Below are 19,260 nucleotides of genomic sequence, written 5' to 3' on the forward strand. Positions count from 1 at the left end.
GTTCCGCCGCGCCGACACGGACCTGCTGCGTCGCTGACATCCCGGCTAACTGACCACCAGGCCCAGGAGGCCCACGCCGCGCCCGCGCCCACGCCCGCACCCAGAACACACCACCACACCCGGCCGCGCTCACCTCCCTCCATCGCGAGATCTCCGGTAGTTTTTAAAAAAGGAAGTGGACTCTACCATCTTCTCGGAGCCGGGGTGGGAAGGAGGGAGAAAATAATGCTCTAAGTAAATGAGCTCCTCGTTGGGAACCACTGTCAAGAAATAGTCAATTTTATAGCTTTAATAAATGTTGAGCTTCTATCTACTCCTGGCTTTTGGGTTCTCAAGTTCCCGTCCGTGTCTTCCAACTTCCCCCCACAGCTTCCTGGATGATAGAAGTTTCCGAAGGCCGCTGATTCCAGAAGGTACTGTCCGGCGTTAAATTAGTCTCTAGTGAGAAATAAGTCTCAGGAGGCCTGTACTGCGCATGCGCGAGCTTTTGCGCCCGCTCGCGAGAGCAGAGTGTCTTCTTGTTTCCGCGGTAGTTTCCGCCGGTTGCGGGACAGTAACTGCTGTGGCTGCATCATGGCGTCCTTTGGGACCCTCGCCTTCGATGAATATGGCCGCCCTTTCCTCATCATTAAGGATCAGGACCGCAAGTCTCGTCTTATGGGACTTGAGGCCCTCAAGGTAACGGGAAGGGGACGCACTGGCGGTGGGATGAGAGGACGCGGCCGAAGCCAGTGGCTCTGCGCCTGCGCCACTTCACAGTGGTTCTGCCACGTGCTCCCGGGGAAGGTTCGAGGGAGCCCCTCTGGTCTCCAGTCCTGCAGCCCACGCCTCGGGCCCGGGAAAGGCCGACGTATAAGCCCTTAGTCCCATTTGGGGGTTAAAGTGGCCCGCAGGCGCCCTTCAGAATTGGGTGGGGCGGCTTGAATTCACTGGTGTTGAAGGCGCGGCCCCGCTGGTTTCTCCAGCCTGCAGTCCTTCAGCAGTAAGATGCAGCGGAGGTATTCTCAGGTCACCTGGCCGGTTAGGACTCTAATTGTTAGCCTTCAGGCGGTGTCCCTACAACAGCCCCAAAGGAAATGAGGTTCATTTTCTTTGTCGCTTCCTAAAGGCTTAGTCATTTACAGCGTATTTCATATTTGAGTCCCTTTATGCATGGCGTATTTCTGGACGTGGGGTCGTAAAAATTTAAAAACGAACTGCAGGAATGAAAAGTTGTCACCAATAACCATAATACTGCAGGAGTGAAAAGTTTTCACCAGTAGCCATAATACAAGATTGTGTGCGACCAGAATCACCAGTTTTGGGAGGGGTGGCAGGTAAAAGTTGGAGGGTGTCCTTCAGGCGTTGGAGAGAGGATTGATTGGCTTTTGATCAGGGATGGAGTTCTGTTTTGAACGGGAGAGAGCTAGCTTCCAGGAAGAGGAAACAGTGAACGCAAGGACCGGGGCAGGAGAACGCATGGCATGTTGTAGAAGACAGCACTTCGGTTTTAACAGTACAGTCTACTTTAAGTTAACAGTGGCTCCGAAAAGTGGAAGTTCTTGGATGCCCCGCAATCGAGGTGTTATCCTGAGGGATGGGAGGGGAGCCATTGAAGGGGATTTGAACAGAATCACAATTGAAGTAGAACTAAACTTGGGGAGGTAGCATTTGGGATGGAATCCATGACGTTGCTGTGTATGGACCGTGTCACCAGGTCTGAGGTGTCCCTGTTTGCTTAGTTTCTTGGGGTTTTACTTAAATTAAGAAGCAGTACAGTTCTACTCCGGGCTGTTTGTTTGACTTACGACAAGTTACACAACCCAGTGGGGGCAATACACCCCCGTCGAGCTGAGGACCAGAGTTAAACGGGGTAACGTAAGGAGTGGCCGCCCAGTCTTTGGTACATGGTAGATCCTCACACCACTTGTGTTACGTATTCAATTCCATTTTTCACTTCAGAGAAAGTAACAGCCAGTACCTGCACCCAAAATACCAGTATAACAGAAGGTCCAGGTTATTTTGCATCTGCCACGTCTCATAGTTCTCGCATTCTGAGACAGGTACTATTTTATGGAAGAGGAAACTTGACCCCAGAGCAGTTAAGGGATTGCTTGAGGTCCCAGAGCTAGTAAAGAACAGGACCACGGTTCAGGCCCACCTCTTATCTGACTCCGCAGCCAGTGGTCTAAAGCCCACTTCTCAGCCTCGGCGCTGTTGGTATTTGGGGCTGAATCCTTCTCCGTTGTGGGGTCTGTCATGTTCAGGATGTTTAGCAGCATCTTTGGCCTCTACCCACTGTGGTCCCCTCCCTGATTGTGGCACCCAGAGGTGTCTCGGGCATTGCCATATATCTCCTGGGGGGCAGTACCACCCCTGGTTAAGAATATATATGCCACGTCCCTGTGGTTATTATCCTATAAAAATTCCATTGTGCACACCTGTCAGTCAAGGTGTATTTTGGGGATTACCAGTATTTTCACAAACCTGGTGAACTTTGTGTGTTTTGTTACCTGTTAGATGGGGTGACAGGGGTAGGCTTCACAGCACGTGTGCGTTTGAACTGCTTGGAGACTTGTTCAGGATTTTGACGGGCGGAGGGTTTTCTGTGCATCGGTGCTTCGGCGACCAGAGGGCCTGTTGGGGCGCAGGCACAGGCTGTCCTCACTGGAAGGGGATGGGGTCTCAGACTGTGGAGGGCTTTGAAGAGCAGCTGGAGCTTTCGGACGTGAGAGTTGAGGTGCTGGGGAGTCATTTTAAGGGCTGGGGACTGGAGAGTAACATGTTTGAGAGAAATGGATGGCTTAGCTGGATGGAGGATGAATCCAAAGGATCGGTGAGGTAGGAGACCAGGAAGTCTGTAAGGTGCGATGGATCCGGGTTAGGTTGGTGACGGCAGGAATAGGAAGACGGGGAACCAGACAGATGAGTGTAATCGTGTGGAAGGAGGAAAGGATGCATTCAGGCTGCTGTTCTTTTCAGCATTGACCGCCTTGTGGGTTGTGTACTGGCTGGACCACCTGAGAGAGGAGTGCAGTAAACCGTAGTGCGACAGTTGAAGGTGCTGTGTGTTGACGGCCAGACTCTTCACATGACGTTAGCATTGCTCAGTGGTCTTGCAAGGCCTGTCAGGTCAGACTGTCTATGCTCTGGGCTGTAAAATGGGCCCGTAGAACCTGCCTCATAGATGCGTTGAGGATTAAAGAGAGAACACAGAGCACTTAGTTCTGTTCTTTTACTTAGTTCTGTTCTTTTACTTAGTTCTGTTCTTTTACATAAGAATTGCCTTCTGACACTAGCAGTTGGGAAGTGGTCACCGTTAGATATGGACCTGTCTGCTGCTACTTCTAGAGAATGGAAAATATGTCATAAGTGATTTTTATAACCATCAGCTCTGTGTTCTTAACTCTTAAAATTATATGTAACTTGAATATTGGCTTTTTCTGTTTCATTTAGTCTCATATAATGGCAGCAAAGGCTGTAGCAAATACAATGAAAACATCACTTGGACCAAATGGTAAGAGACTAACATTCTCTGTTTTTTAACAAAAGTCATAAATGATAAATAGTCAATACGGTATCTTTGCCGGAAGTTAGGAAACGAAGGGAGGCATCCTCCCCCCTAATATGGCCAAACGTTTTTGGTGTATTCCAGACCGTAAACACGGTTACAGCCATAATGCGCATACAATTTTACATTAGATGTTTTATCCACTTAGCATAATTACCATTAGCATTTTCTAAATCATAGCTGTTGTCTTTTGTGACATTATATTTTGTGGTGACTGTTACATTTTGTGATGCTGCATAATTTTTTTGCCATTTCTCTAGTTTTAGCCATTTTAAATTGTTTCCAATGTTTTGCTTTAGATTAGCCAACCTAGAAAGGTCTTCATGGAGATATTCCTTTATGTATGTTGAATTATTTATTTATCATAAATTCCTAGATAGGAACTGGGTCAAGAGGTCAAAGCCATTTTCAACATTGGTGTCTTTTAGGGCTCGATAAGATGATGGTGGATAAGGATGGCGACGTGACCGTAACTAATGACGGGGCCACCATCTTAAGCATGATGGACGTCGATCATCAGATCGCCAAGCTGATGGTCGAACTGTCCAAATCACAGGATGATGAAATTGGAGACGGAACCACAGGAGTGGTTGGTAAGAAAAGGCAAAATATCCTTTCTCATTTAAGAGGTGTCATTTAATATTACGGGCCTAACACGCCTGCTGAGAATGTTTATTCTGAATTAAATCATGGGGAGACAGTCGGACAAATCCAAATGGACACGATACAAGACAAGTGGCCCAGACTCTTCAAAACTGTCACTGTCATAAAAGAACAAGAAGGGGGTGGGGGGTAGAGTTAGGCAATTATTCTAGGTTCAAGGAGCGAAGGAGACACGACAGCCAGCTGTAATGTGTAAACCGTGGTTGGATGCCTGGTGTGTTTGTTTTTTCCTGGCTGCGAAGAATGTTTGGGACATACGGGGTCATTTGTGAGTCATGTATTAGAGTCGTATCTTACCGATGTTAAGGTTCCTGAGTAAGACAGTTGTGTTACAGTGATGCAGGAGAATGACCTTTTCCTTAGGAGCTGTGTTGAAGTATTTAGGGGTTACATGTCTGACTTCTGCAACTAATTTTCACATAGTTGAAAAGGCACACATCTGTAGAAAAAACAAATGCGACAAAATGTTATTAATGCGTAAACTAGTGTTCATTTTACTGTCTTGAAATTTTTTCTGAAGGTTTGAATTTTTTTAAAGTTTGGAAGGATTGATAAGATGAATGTCTTTAATGTTACTTTTTCTGTACTTGAAATTTGAATGAATTTATTCAGCAAATATTTCAAATGTTCATTGGGTACCAAGCACTGTTCTGGATGTGCTTGGAATACAGCAGCATTAAAACAACTCTTCAGGGCTTCCCTGGTGGCGCAGTGGTAGAGAGTCCACCTGCCAATGCAGGGGACACAGGTTTGTGCCCCGGTCCAGGAAGAACCCGCATGCCGTGGAGCGGCTGGGCCTGTGAGCCATTAAAAAAAAAAAAAAAAAACACACACACACACAACAACTCTTCATCTTTGTGATGCTGAAGTGAGAGAGGAAGGCAAGGGGGGAGGATAATAAACAAATTTTGTAATCCTTGTATCGCCAACATAAATGTCCCTGAACAGAAATCCCTGGTCCAGGACACATAAGAAGTTTTTTTCCCTTTATAAAAATGTTTGCGATTTATGTTCTTTACATTCTGTATATCACCAAGAATTGAACATGCATCTGTAAGAGATACCTGTTAGGACTTTGTTAGGACCGAAGCAGCATTAGATTAGATGGCCTCAGCCTCTCAGACGCTTCCAGCTTCATTCCGGAGCCTCCCTATTTCCAGCAGCAGCATCTGCTTTGTTTTGAGTTTCAGCGATTTCCTGAGCCAGGCGTCTGTTGTCTCCTCCGCAGTCCTGGCTGGTGCCCTGCTGGAAGAGGCTGAGCAGCTGCTGGACCGCGGCATCCACCCCATCAGGATCGCTGACGGCTACGAGCAGGCCGCCCGCATCGCTATCGAGTACCTGGACAGGATCAGCGATAGCGTCCTCGTCGACATGAAGGACACCGAGCCCCTGATCCAGACCGCGAAGACCACGCTGGGCTCCAAAGTGTGCGTGTACAGTACAGCGTTGCCGGGCGCGTTCACAGAGTGGGCAGAGTTTGTGTGCTTGTTCAGAACGGCAACTGAGAATTGTCATTGATGGTTGCCTGTTGATTTAATGAGCTGCTTTCGGTTTGTGTTGTTATTTTGGTTTACTCTGTCTTTACTGCAAATGTAGACGGGTATTTTGTGTTTTAGTTGGAAGCTGAATATCCAGGTTTGGTTATTAAGGCCTCTTGACAGTATTTGGAAACTATAGAGTTCTTTAATTTGGCAGGATAGGGTGGGTTAGCAAAAGGTCCTACTAGTGGGATGTATTAATTTTTCATAGCAATTCTTTCTACCATTTTTTGCTAGGAAGCCTTTTAGTGGGGAGGTTCTGCTTTTATTCATTCAACAAGCAAGTTAATGATCCAGAGTTTTGATTTAGTATGAAGGGGCAGTCTTGAAGTTTGACTTAAGCGGAAAGTGACTTAGGTTTGTAACATTTACACGGTACCGACTGTGTGCCAGGCCTGCTGCCAAGTCTTGGGGATGCAAGACACAGTCGTTGCCCCAGAGACCCAAAGCAGCGTCAGCCCCAGGACACACTTACTTTGAACAACGGTAGAGGCTCGTGGGCTCTTGTAAAAATGTAGCATAAAAATCCAGTGTAAGGTGCCTTATTGCGCTGTTTTTCTTATCCATATCAATTTGAGAAATGTTTTAATTCGTGCCAAGAAGGAGGACATGGTCTCAACTTCGAGGTCAGGGGAAGTGCTACCAAAATGTCTGCTGCCTTCCGCCTCGGGGGAAAGGCGTCCACTGCAGCACGGTGTTAAAGCAAAGAAGGCTTCGTTGATGCCAGCTGTCCCCTTGTTGCAGGTCTGAGCTGAGACAGCTCCAGGGCAAGGGTGACTACCCAAGGTGGCCTCTGTCACAAGTACAGCTCTGTTTTTCTCCTGGAAAGCAGGCATTACCCTTTCTTGAAGTGCACAAATCGTGTGTTATTATTGCTTTCTAAGTTGACCCTGCTTTATTTGCAAGTCTTTATAAAACCCCGGTATGTGTAGGTCTTTACTACAGAAAATGTCCAAATGGATTAACGAGGGCCAGATACCCTCAACATAAAGCAAAACGTTGTATGTCAGTTACTTAGGTCACACAGTATTTTTAGTTTCATGGTTCTCTGTTCTAGGTGACCTAAGATTTCCGGCACTGTATTTCAAGTACTAGAGTTCCCTTGTGGTTTCTCCAGAATCAAATTAAAATCACTGAGCAGTCTTTTCCGATGTTTCAAAACTTTCAAAAAAGATAACGTCCGCCCTCTGTAACTGATATGGTCAGGCCTTTCTCATTAAGTGCTGCACCTCCTGTGGATGCGATTGGCTTCTCCTCGGTGGTTTCATCGCTTTCCCGTTCTGTTCTGGGCTTCAGAATGTTAATAGTATTAAAAAGTGGCAGTCTCGGTAAACTTTTGGTTCTTGCTGTACTTCAGTGGTCTCTTACGTATATTCATAATGGAAGGAAATAGTAAATTACAGTTATTGTTAGTGAAAATACAGATGGAATTTTTTTCCCATCCCAGGTTATGATTCCCTTTGGTGTCCCTGCATCCCAGGTTAAGAATCCCTGCTCCAGACGGTTGAAAGTGAAGGTCGTGGCGGCGTTCTTTTTGTTCAGTGTCTGTGGGTCGCAGTATGTTGTGTCGTATGAGTTACCACATCACGTGTTGTGCTCTGGTTGCAGTCACTGTTCAGTGAACGTGAAAGATTTGTTTCATGTGTTTCAGGGTTAACAGCTGTCACCGACAAATGGCCGAGATTGCCGTGAACGCCGTCCTCACTGTGGCCGACATGCAGCGCAGAGACGTTGACTTCGAGCTCATCAAAGTAGAAGGCAAAGTGGGCGGGAGGCTGGAGGACACCAAGCTGATCAAGGGCGTGATCGTGGACAAGGATTTCAGTCACCCGCAGATGCCCAAAGTGAGTCAGCGCCTTCTGCAGCATCAGGCTTTTCCCTCCTTAGCCCACTGGCTTGTTCATGACGTTTCTGTCTCTCACTGTAGCAAGTGGAAGATGCTAAGATTGCCATCCTAACATGTCCGTTTGAACCGCCGAAACCAAAGACGAAACATAAGCTGGATGTGACGTCTGTAGAAGATTTTAAAGCCCTTCAGAAATATGAAAAGGAGAAGTTTGAGGAGATGATTCGGCAGGTAAGTCTTACTGTGGCTCTTGGTGAAATTTAGAACTTTGAAAGGATGCAGTTAGTTAGCTCCAGGTGGTGAATACATGTGGTGCTGATCTGTGTTAATCTTGATGCTTTATGTGGCTACAAATAAGGTATTAAAGGTATAGGCTTCTTTCCTTTATTTTTTCTTATAAACTTATTTATGTTTGGCTGCGTTGGGTCTTCGTTGCTGTGCGCGGGCTTTTCTCTAGTTGCGGCGAGCGGGGGCTTCTCGTTGTGGAATACAGGCTCTGGGCTTCAGTAGTTGTGGCTCGCGGGCTTCAGTAGTTGTGGCTCACGGGCTCTAGAGCGCAGGCTCAGTAGTTGTGGCGCACGGGCTTAGTGGCTCTGTGGCATGTGGGATCTTCCCGGACCAGGGCTCAAACCCATGCCCCCTGCATTGGCAGGCGGATTCTTAACCACTGCACCACCAGGGAAGCCCCTCCTTTACTTTTACATTATCAAATGGATAAACATTCACAGTGAGAAAAAAATCAAATGGCACAGAACGGCATAAGGGGGCAAGTCTTAAAAAGGTCACGTGTCTGGGGCGCATGAACGACTTGGCCTGGGTATGCGGAGCTGCACCTTCGAGTTCACATGCTTGTTCTCCTGGACACATCTGAGCCAGTGTGTGCCAGGTTTGAACAGTTGTACTGTGGCTTACCACACGTTTGAGACTTCAAGTATAACTTTTAGACAAAAGAGTTGCCGAGTAACTGCAATCAAACCAGAACGCAGTCATAGTCGTCCCAGTTCATTGCTCAAACAAGTCGAGAGGATTATTTTATAAATACTTTCTCGCTGGCTATTAACGTTTTACACGTGCCTGCTCTCTGACGGAACGGTTCCTCTTTTGGGGACTCTGTCCTTGGAAGTTTAAAACACCAGCACGCAGGGGTGCATGAACATGGGTCTCTATTAAAACATTATCACAGCAAACAAACTAGAAGCTGTTCCAGTGTTTTTGAGGGGAGGGGGGAATAGTTGAGTTCATTTATGCTTTCATGGTATATCTCTCTGCTTAGTATATACCAGACACTGTTGTGGGCCCTGGATATACGGCAGTAAACAAAGCAGAGTGCTTGTTCTTGGGGTGCAGAATAAGGGGAAAGCGGGTCGGGGGACTGTTACAGACACTGGTCAGAGGGCCTCTAAGGGCATGGCATGTGGGCAGAGACCTCAGAGAAGTGAGAGCAGCATGTCTGGGTGAGGAGCACTCCAGGCTGCGGCGAGGTGGGGATGGGCAGCACGTGCAAAGGCCCTGAGGCTGGGAACAGCAGGCTGAGGGGTTGGGTGTGCTGGCAGAGGGCTGTAAATGAAAGCTTGTTATCTGGGCTCTATCTAGGGTGGCCATGGGAGTGCTGGCCGAGGTGCCCTGCAGGAAAAGAGGACAGGAACCAAGATGCCAAGGGGGTCAGGTGGACCGTGTTGATAGGTGTGCAGGTTGCCAGGAATGCTAACAGGAGTGGTGATGGGGCTGGATGACAACGCTGTCAGGAATGAGAGTGTGACCCAAAGAGGGACGCTGTGGGTGGCCGGGAGAGGCAAGGGCCCCTCCTGCTTGGAGCATGTGGGAGGGAAAATAGCCATTTGAGGAGGAGGCATGGGCACGTTGGTTTTTCAGGGGACAACCAGCGTTGGTTCACAGCAAGAATGGAAAGGAAACATTGCCAAGAAGGAGTCTGGCGATGGGCTGAATTCCAGAGGGCTATGGAAGGTTCCAGAGGGTCAGGGAAGGGGGGGGGAGGGGGAGAGCCAGGTGGGTGGGTGGAGACAGGAGTGAAATGGCAGCTGTGGGACACGGCATAGTCCTTACCGCCTGGGGAAGGATTGACAGTACCAATCACTGCCGCCGTCCCGGGATGAGCCACTTAGCTGTTTGTGGGATTGGGGGCTGGGGAAGGTCGTACTAGAATCAGGGTCACTTCTGTCGGCCTGTAAATTAACCTGTATCTCGTTCCACGGAGGATAGCCCACTCAAGTGCGAAAAGCAAGCTACAGAAAATTGTATCGCAAGATTCAATTTTTGTTAAACACACACACGAATAAACTGCTTCATAGGTGTTCGTGGCAACACAGAGCTGTGGACCTTGGTTTCCGGGGGGCAGGGTTTTGGCCTTGTTGACGTGCCTCGTGTTGCTTCACTTGTAACAGTGGCATTCACGTGAATTGCTAACGTTTAAAGCTTTGTTTAAAAATGAGGTGATTCCCGTTGATATGTGTTCAATATTTAGAGTTTAGAGCTGACAGAAGGTAGACATTTGGATATTTCTTTTCTTCTCTTTTCTGTGCATTATTTTAATGCACACACCTAGCTATGTTTCTCACCGTTTTTCAAACAGAAGAGCTCAAGGAGTACTTACTTTTTTTTTTTTTAATTTATTTATTTTTATATTTATTTTTGGCTGTGTTGGGTCTTCGTTTCTGTGCAAGGGCTTTCTCTAGTTGCGGCAAGTGGGGGCCACTCTTCATCGCGGTGCGCAGGCCTCTCACTATCGCGGCCTCTCTTGTTGTGGAGCACAGGCTCCAGACGCGCAGGCTCAGTAGTTGTGGCTCACGGGCCTAGTCGCTCCGCGGCATGTGGGATCCTCCCAGACCAGGGCTCGAACCCGTGTCCCCTGCATTGGCAGGCAGACTCTCAACCACTGTGCCACCAGGGAAGCCCAAGGAGTACTTACTTTTTATTAACATGATTACGGCATTTCTTTCCTCAGATTAAAGAAACTGGCGCTAACCTAGCCATTTGCCAGTGGGGCTTTGACGACGAAGCAAATCACTTACTTCTTCAGAATAACCTGCCTGCGGTTCGTTGGGTCGGAGGCCCTGAAATCGAGGTAGGAGGCTCCCTGAGAAGAGACTGCAAACACGGGTTGAGCTCACGGTGCGTTTCTGCCCGTGAGTCTGCAGTGACCTCGCGCGCGGGCAGTCAGCACACTGTGCCAGGGCTCCACAGGTGAGAGGAGGGTGCACTGGGGGAGAGGAGGACGCTGGAGTCTCTGTCACCATTTTTATGTGTGTTTCTGATGTTTCACGGCACTTGGGAACGCTTTCCCCTCTCCCTCTGGCTGTCTTGTAGGCGCTCTGAGGCAGGGGCACGGGCTGCCCACTTCGCTGTCAGCCCCATCAGTACTGAGAGCCCTTGCACACGTGGTCCGTAGCCCGGCACACGTGGCCTCGTGGCTCCTCGTGGCAGGGACGGGTGGGGAGCTGAGGGCTGCGCGCGGGGTCATGGCGCCGGGCCGCCTTGCAGCCTGACAGGACGCCCAGGTCTTCGGAACCTTGCTCAGTGAGCTGGGCTTTCGGGGCGGACTTTGAAACCTGGGCCAGGCTGGGGCAGAGGTTCTACTGAAGGCAGCGCTCGTGGGTCAAGTGTGGCTCCTCCGTGGTCCGATTTTGAGAGTCCCCGCTCACCAGCCTGGTCTTCCTTCCCCCCGGCCCGCCGGTCAGCTGATCGCCATCGCCACGGGCGGCCGCATCGTCCCGAGGTTCTCAGAGCTCACGGCCGAGAAGCTGGGCTTTGCGGGTCTTGTGAAGGAGATTTCATTCGGGACCACTAAAGACAAGATGCTGGTCATCGAGCAGTGCAAGAACTCCAGAGCCGTCACCATTTTCATCAGAGGAGGAAATAAGATGGTGAGAACGCAGTTGTTTGTCCTACATTTTTTCAGAATTTGGAACGTGATTTGGCTTTTCCCATAATGTACTTAACTGAGACACGGTTACCTTAAGAAAGATGACAGCATATTTCTTAGAGAAGCAAGGACACGTCCGGAATTCCCTGGTGGTCCAGTGGTTAGGACTCAGAGCGTTCGCTGCCAGGGCCTGGGTTCGGTGGAACTAAGATCCTGCAAGCCGTGCGGTGCAGCCAGGGAAAAAAAGGACATGTCACAGCGTAAGATACTAAAGACCGTGTTCCACTGTTGGGTCTACGAGGCACACTTGCCTTTCCTCCGTCTCGTAGGTGTAAATGGGGAACCTGAGGGTAACCACTGGCACTCCCTCCATTCACCAGGAGTGGGTTTTAGTGCATCAAGATGAGTAAGACTCATTGTGAGGGTGTTTCTTTGTCATTTTTGTTTGACCCCCTTCACTTGGGCAGGAGTCCCTGGCTGCCCTGTATTTTGGGTTTTTTTAACTACGTTATAGGGAGGAAAAGTAGAATAGATAGAAACCATCTGGCAAAGAACCTTCTGGCACCAGTCTTTTTAACCAAGGATATTACTGGGGGCGAGGTAGGAATATTTTCAGTACCCAGCAAGCACTTAGATTAAACCCCCGGTGCACGGTATTCGGCTCTAAAGTGATTAGATTGTGATAACGTTAACTTAGGCAAAATTGTTTTCCCCAGATCATCGAGGAAGCGAAACGATCCCTTCACGACGCTCTGTGTGTCATCCGGAACCTCATCCGTGACAACCGTGTGGTGTACGGCGGAGGCGCTGCCGAAATAGCCTGTGCTCTGGCCGTCAGCCAGGAGGCCGACAAGGTGAGTGAGACCCGTCACAGATTGTGCAGCGTGTGCAGCGGGAATGCTAGACCCCAGGTGTCCGATCTGCGTCGATTCTCGTGCCCGTGTACTCGAGTGTGGGTTACCACAAACCAGCGTGTCTCAGCCTTTTTCAGACCTTGCAGCCTCAACAGCAAATCTCTGCACTCTTAACGTTACTTGAAATTCAGAATTAATCAGACGTCGTACCTGCAGGCACAGCAGGAAGGGCTGACCTGTTCCGACTTCTCACACATGTACCTTCTCCATCCTTATCCTGTAGTGACATTTTCATAGGACGGCCTGTCCTTAGAATTCTTTATGAGTTAGCTTTTCAAAGTACGCGATTTAATTATGTTTCCAAATAGCTGCTGGGGGGGCATTGGCCAAGTACGCTGACCGTAACCGTGTGCCCTTCCAGTGTCCGACCTTGGAGCAGTACGCCATGAGAGCCTTCGCCGACGCTCTGGAGGTCATCCCCATGGCCCTTGCCGAAAACAGCGGCATGAATCCCATCCAGACTATGACCGAAGTCCGAGCCAAACAAGTGAAGGAGATGAACCCTGCCCTCGGGATTGACTGTATGCACAGGGGAACAAACGGTGAGGCGCTGTCACCGCTCTGGGGCTGCGGTTCGACTTAACTTGAAGCATTACGTGCTGCGTGTTATCCTGTCTTTTTAAATACTTAAACACGCTTCAGGTATTTAGGTCCTGAATTTTAGAACATTTGATTTAATTACCTTGGGAATTGTTAGACTGCTGGTCTTAGCAACCTACAACTAATTTTAATAACAAAAAGCTGCAGTGCGGTATTTATTCCAAAGGTGACTTCCATTTTAGAAAACAATTTCCATCTTACCTTCTTTACACAAATGTCTGTCAGCGTGGGTTCTGTATGACCTATAAAAATAACTTGCATCTTACCTTTTTTACACAAATGTCTGTCGGCGTGGGTTCTGTATGACCTATAAGACAGCTCTGAAATTGACTTCCGGTTTACAGCTGATTCTGTGGTCGTGTCCCATAAATTCCAGGGTGTTTTATAAATGGGATGTACTATAACTTCTGTAGCACTCGCATAGTTCATCTGCTGAAAAGGTAGCGCAGCTTTAGCGTGTTGGAGCGGTGGTCCTGGTGATTCCCAGTGATTCCTGTACTGATGGGTCCGTCTCTGGGGTTCTGCAGTCAGTCCTGACCACAGAGTCTCCAGCAGTTGGTGTTTGTTTTGTTTTGTTCTGTTTTTACTTAGAACTGTAGGTATATTCTGGGTTTTAGGTTAACAGCCCAAGGACTTGAGTAGCAGCAGCAACTCCTTGTCAGACACATATTTCAGTTCCTTTAACTTGAATGCCCAGGTCTTTGTTGGAGTCACTTTACATTTCAGGCACAGTCACATCGGGCTTACTATCAGTAAGTGACGGCATTGGGTGCGCTGTGGGATGAGGTGTCGCTGAGCGATTCCCCCTTCGGCGGGTCACTGAGAAACTCAGCCTGTGGTTGAGGAGGCCCCGTCCCCAGAGCTCTCTGGAAACCAGGCTCCCGTTCCAGAATGTCCTGGGAAGCAGTGGAAGTATATTCTTCTGAAAATATAACCGGGACTAGTGGCTTCCAAATTTGTGTTTCTTAAGTTTTACTCTAATTCCATAAATTGGAGCAAGGTATTAGTAATAAATACATATGCTGTTTTATAGTAATTTATCTGTGTTTTTCAGATATGAAGCAACAACACGTCATAGAAACCTTGATTGGCAAAAAGCAACAGATCTCTCTTGCAACACAAATGGTTAGAATGATTTTGAAGATTGATGACATCCGTAAGCCTGGAGAATCTGAAGAATAAAAAGAGAATTTAGAATAAAACTTAGAAGTAAGATCCACTACTGTGATTAAATAAATGGGTGTCTTGTGGTGCATCTACAGTTATTTATTACTATGTCCTTCATTAGACACTGTAGGTGCTATAACAACAGTAGCTGTTTGGTAGCAATAGTTTCACTTGTTCAGAGACATGAAATTGTAGAGATGGGATCTCACAGGTTTTTGTATTTGTTATTAAAGGGAACTCCTTAAACAGCCTTTATATTCTGCTCTTCAAGTTAAGAAACATTCATTGCAACATTCATCAAATGCCTTAATTGAAGGGGTTTGAGTTGATTTTTTTCTTTTTTTTTTTCTTTTTTTTCTTTTTTTTTTTTTCTTTTTTTTAAAATAAGCCGTAGGACCTGTATTTAACAGCTTTAAATGTTCAGTTTGTTCTCAAGATTTATTTTAACATTGAGAAATTGAGGGCTTGGTCCTATTTATTTAAATGCTGCATCTGTGTAAATGGGTGGATCTTTGACTAGAGACCCATCAGAGGTGAGTATCCACCAAACGATTGTGGGATGTCTTAACGTGCTTTTAGGTTACACTGACGTGTGCTAGGGCATTATTACTGTGCCACTGAGACTGCGTTAACAGCGTACCTTCACGTAGTCCCCTTGGCGTTATCCTGTCCTGGCTCCACCCTAAGCGCAGGCCAGCATGTGTACAGAGAAGGCCAGAGTGGACACAGACTCCTGCACCACCTGCAGGTGCTTAGAAGGGCGATTCAGAACCCTGTTGGGGTTTTCTTATCAGAGGAACAGAACGAGTGGAGGTTAGAGTAAAAAGTAGAAAAATAGGTTAACTGGGAGGAAATACCTTGCAATGACCATGTATGAGTAGATTGGTATTGAATTAATTCTGCTTATTAAAATAATACTGGCTAACAGTGACATAGCCCTTACCAAAGGCCAAGGTGTGTTCTGAGAACTTTACCTGTTCTCACCACCTTGTAAAGGAGACAGGTTTCTTGTTATTCACATCCTACAGGTGAGTTTTGATCATCTGCCAGCCTCTTCTGGCCAGTACGTGGTAGAGCTTAGTCAAACCCTGACAATCTAACTCGAGAGTTCCCCTCTCCCCTGTGCTGCTTTGCCCCCACTGGCTTGTGTTTGGTTCTCTAAAAGGATGTTTCTTAGAGAATCATGATGATAAAGTTCACTCTTGTGCCACCAGGGGGAGAGGATTTGGACCAGTCAGGTTCCACAGAACTAGGAAACGATCCAGGGTTCCTTCTGGGGACCTGGGTGCTGACCAGTCCTAACTATTGGGTCGTTGTGTCTTCTCGACATTAATGCGTTAGTGGTTTCACTAGGAAGCGTAGTAGTAAGTGCCAATATCATTCATCCTAATGAACATACAGCCTGGTACATATTTCATCATGAAATGGATTGTGAAGTGGCACTGTTATCACTTACACTACTACTTTCTGGGTGCAGCGTCAGAATGCGTCAAGTTCGGGATCAAGTCAGACTTAGACCCACAGAGATAAATATCTTGACCTAGTAGTTCAGATGAGTTGATTTACAAGGATGGATTCTAGCCTATAAAGAACATACAGCAATTTGCTCTGGACCAGTCTTACAAGAAGGGGTTTGTGGTTGAATGAGAAGAGCTGCTAAAGCACGCCTCCGAGGAGTGGACCTCACATGCTTCTGCTGGTTTCGGTTGAGAGAAACTGTGTGGCTTATGAACAAGCTCGTAGACATGTTGTTTCACAAGCTTTTGATTTTTTCCAGTAAAAGCACCTCTTCAGGGTACCATGTTACCTTTTATCTTCCAGTTCTAAATGGCTTGTCGAGTTTATATCCCTTGTATTGTAGCCGACCCCGTGTGTATCAAGAGCACACACCTCATCCTGTGTGTATCACAAGCAGTGAAGGCACTTGACCCTGAAGCTGGATTCCCACGTAGGGCCCAACACTGTCCTGCTGGTTCCCAATTCCTGCACTTGCCGCTTTAGTCAGTGTTTTTGTTTGTTTGTCCTTACGTTTGTTTTGTTTTTTGGCTGCACCGTGCAGCTTATGGGATCTTCGTTCCCAACCGGGGCCCCAGCAGTGAAGGCGCCAAGTCCTAGCACTGGGCCACCAGGGAATTCCCTATTCAATGTTTGTTAGGTGGCCTGGTCTTTAATTATAAACAACCACTCAAAAATATAAACGCTTCTGCAGGGGCTGAGAGACTAGTGGGTTGCATGTGACCGAATGTCTTTAATCCTTGCTTTCTCTGTTCGTGGTGAAACAGCTCCACTAAAGGGGAGGGGGGAATGGGAGTAACGAAGTAACAGATAATTGAAGCACTACTAGGCGTGGAGAAGTGTTTCTGCATTTCAGGTGCTGCTTAGGGGTAGCCGGGCAGACGGGGGTCATCTGAAGCGCCAGGAAAGAGGGCACCAAAGACACGTGGCTCCTTGGGGAGTGTTGAAGGTCAGGGAGAGGGGGAATGACCTGGCAGCAGCGAGGGCACCTGCAACGTGCTGGGTCCCGAGTGCTGTTGTAACGTCTTACGTAGGTGATAACAGCGGTTTTCAAGGGGCCGTGAGGTCAACAGTAGTTTCTCACTAAGAGCTGATTTGCCTTTTTCACCGTGTTGACAGTTGCACTGATGGTGCAAAAGCAGTGACGGGTAAAACTCATGTGAGCAGGGATCAGGTGGTGGTGCTAGAAGCTGTATTCCTCACCACCACCTGCTTAGAAAGCCGCTGTCACTGAAGGGTGACCTCGAAGCAGTGCCAGCCACTGAGTCATTAGATTTCGGCCCCTGAATACACGGCGTCTCGGTGCTCGCTCGACACAGCAAGTGTGTGAAGCACCTCACGTAACAGGCATGGCGGCCACCTCAGCTGGACTGGCCCCTCCCCGTGGACACCGTCTTTACTTAAATGTGACTGACAGCCGGTTACTCACACGTGTGCGAGACAGACGGCTGCTCAGAAATGAATTGTGACCCTGTCACTTCAGTGGAACTCCTACAGCAAAAGTACCGTAGTCCGGGTGGCTTAGACAACACAGTTCTGGAGGCTGGCAGTCCAAGGTCAAGGTGCCGACGGGTCCGCTGTCTGGTGAGAGCGCTTGTAGGCGGCAGCCACCTGCTCACTGTGTCCTCGGTGGCTCCCGGAGGGTCTCCGGAGTCTCCCTCTTTCTCCCCCCACCCCGCCAGCAACGACGGATGGTATTTGTGCGTGGCTCAGTGAGCTCGTATTTTCCAATCATCAGTATATTACGGTCTCATTCTTGTGTAGGTGGACCAACGTAACAATGAAAAGTTTATTGAAACTACCACTTGTTCTGTTTTGGAAGAGACTAAAACAATATGCACTGTTTTCCAACTACTGAACATATCGATGTGGCCAGACTCTACACTGCGCTGAATTGAATGTGTTAGAAGCAGATGTGAGAACCCACTGTCCTCTGCTAAGAGAGACATCGAGGAGATTTGCAGAAGTGGAAAGCGACGCCGCTCTTCTTCTGTTTTGGAAACTACAAAAAGTGTATATTAACGTGTTCATTATTTTAAAATAAATATTTGCCTTAATTTTTTAGTTTTATTTTCTAACACTAAATGCCAACGGGTGTAACTGACAAAAACAAGCTCTTGGGAGGAGGGGGGAGGGTCCTCGATAAGTTTTTAAGTGCATACAGGGATCTTGAGGTCAAAACGTTTGAGAATTACTGCATTAGCACTTTAAATCCTCATGATAGTGCTGGTTGTTGCCAAGAGACGCTGCATAGTTTGCACCATTCACTCATTGAAATAAACTCAAGTTTATACAGCGCTGAAAATCTGCACTTACCAAGACTTATCGTATGATCTTGACCCATTTCAAGGGCGGTCGAAGCTGATAGTGTGAACCTATGGCTTCTGTGCTCACACCGATGGTCACCTTGGCAGCCCCTCCATCCCCCCTCCCGGTGGCAGGCAGGATTTCAAACCGGGGCTCAGACCCCGCTTATGCAGTCATCCAATCAGACACTGATCTAGGTGCTGCTGTGAAGGGACTTTGCAGACAGCATGAAGTACTAGTCAGCTGACCTTAAGAGAGGGAGGTGATGCAGGTGAGCCCCGTGTCATCACAGGAGCCCTTCATGGTCACAGAAGGGAGGTGCAGGTGAGAAGGACTGGATGCCCCCCTGCTGGCCCTGAGATGCAGGGACCGTGTGCAGGCCCTGAAGACAGGCTTGAAGGAGCCGAGGAAGGAAACGGGGCCTCGGTCCTGAACCGCAAGGGGTAGCTGTGGCAAAAGCGGGTGCACACTTGGTCCTTGAACAACACGGGTTAGGGGTGCCGCCCACCTGTGCAGGTGAGGACCCCTGAGTGACTTACAGCCGGCCCTTTGGCCCTCCACACACTCAGTCCCACATCCAAGGATTCAACCAGCCGCGAACCGTGTAGCGCTGCCGGGTTTACCGTTGGAAAATATCTGCAAGGGGACGCACGCAGTCCAGGCCTGTTGTTCAAGGGTCAGCTGTATTTGGAAGTGGATCCTTCCCAGACCTCCTGAAGGGAGCCTAACGAGCCAACAGCTGGACTTGTGAGACCCAGAGCAGCAAAAACAGCTGAGCCGACGGAATAATACATTTGCCTTTAAGCCACAAAGTTTGTGATCATCTGTCACAGCAGCAGTAGGAAACATACACTCCTGTCGTTGGGCGGTGGGCGGGGGGGGGTGGGCGTTACCCTAGATTCCATCTCCTCTCAAGCTTGCTTCCTCAGTTCCCCTCTCGGGTAGTCACGAGTGAGCCTTGCCAACACGTGGCCCTTTCTGGGCACCTGACAGGATCGCGCTTCCAGATTCTGTGACCAGCGGGGCCGTGTGAGCAGCTCAGGCCAGTGAGGGGAGAGAAGCGTCACCTCCAGGCCAGCGCGTTGACCAGCCACGCAGGGCCCTCCAGGGTGCCCTCCTCTCAGCACAGCCAGGTGCGTTATTCCAGGCGGCCACTCCGGCCTGGCCCCCTGGAGGGACCGTGATGGGCACCCCCTCCAGCAGCCGTGGGCATGGAGCAGAGGTGAGTCGGGCTCTTGGACAGGTTCACCCTGAGAGCTGAGGCCCCCCGGCCTGACAGG

The 19,260-nt window shown here is 48.5% G+C and overlaps 1 protein-coding gene across 1 annotated transcript; it reads left to right on the forward strand.

The window, feature by feature from the left end:
• Nucleotides 1-512: 512 nt before the first annotated feature.
• CCT5 (chaperonin containing TCP1 subunit 5) lies at nt 513-14,252 on the forward strand. Its single transcript, XM_060092722.1, has 11 exons — nt 513-678; nt 3,436-3,496; nt 3,979-4,143; nt 5,442-5,640; nt 7,403-7,595; nt 7,679-7,828; nt 10,560-10,679; nt 11,293-11,478; nt 12,194-12,331; nt 12,753-12,933; nt 14,046-14,252. The coding sequence occupies exons 1-11, from the start codon at nt 574-576 to the stop codon at nt 14,171-14,173; spliced, it is 1,626 nt and encodes a 541-aa protein (XP_059948705.1). The 5' UTR covers nt 513-573; the 3' UTR covers nt 14,174-14,252.
• The last annotated feature ends 5,008 nt before the right edge of the window (nt 14,253-19,260 follow it).

The sequence above is a fragment of the Mesoplodon densirostris genome, chromosome 3, assembly GCF_025265405.1.
Source record: "Mesoplodon densirostris isolate mMesDen1 chromosome 3, mMesDen1 primary haplotype, whole genome shotgun sequence".
Classification (NCBI taxonomy): Eukaryota; Metazoa; Chordata; class Mammalia; order Artiodactyla; family Ziphiidae; genus Mesoplodon; species Mesoplodon densirostris.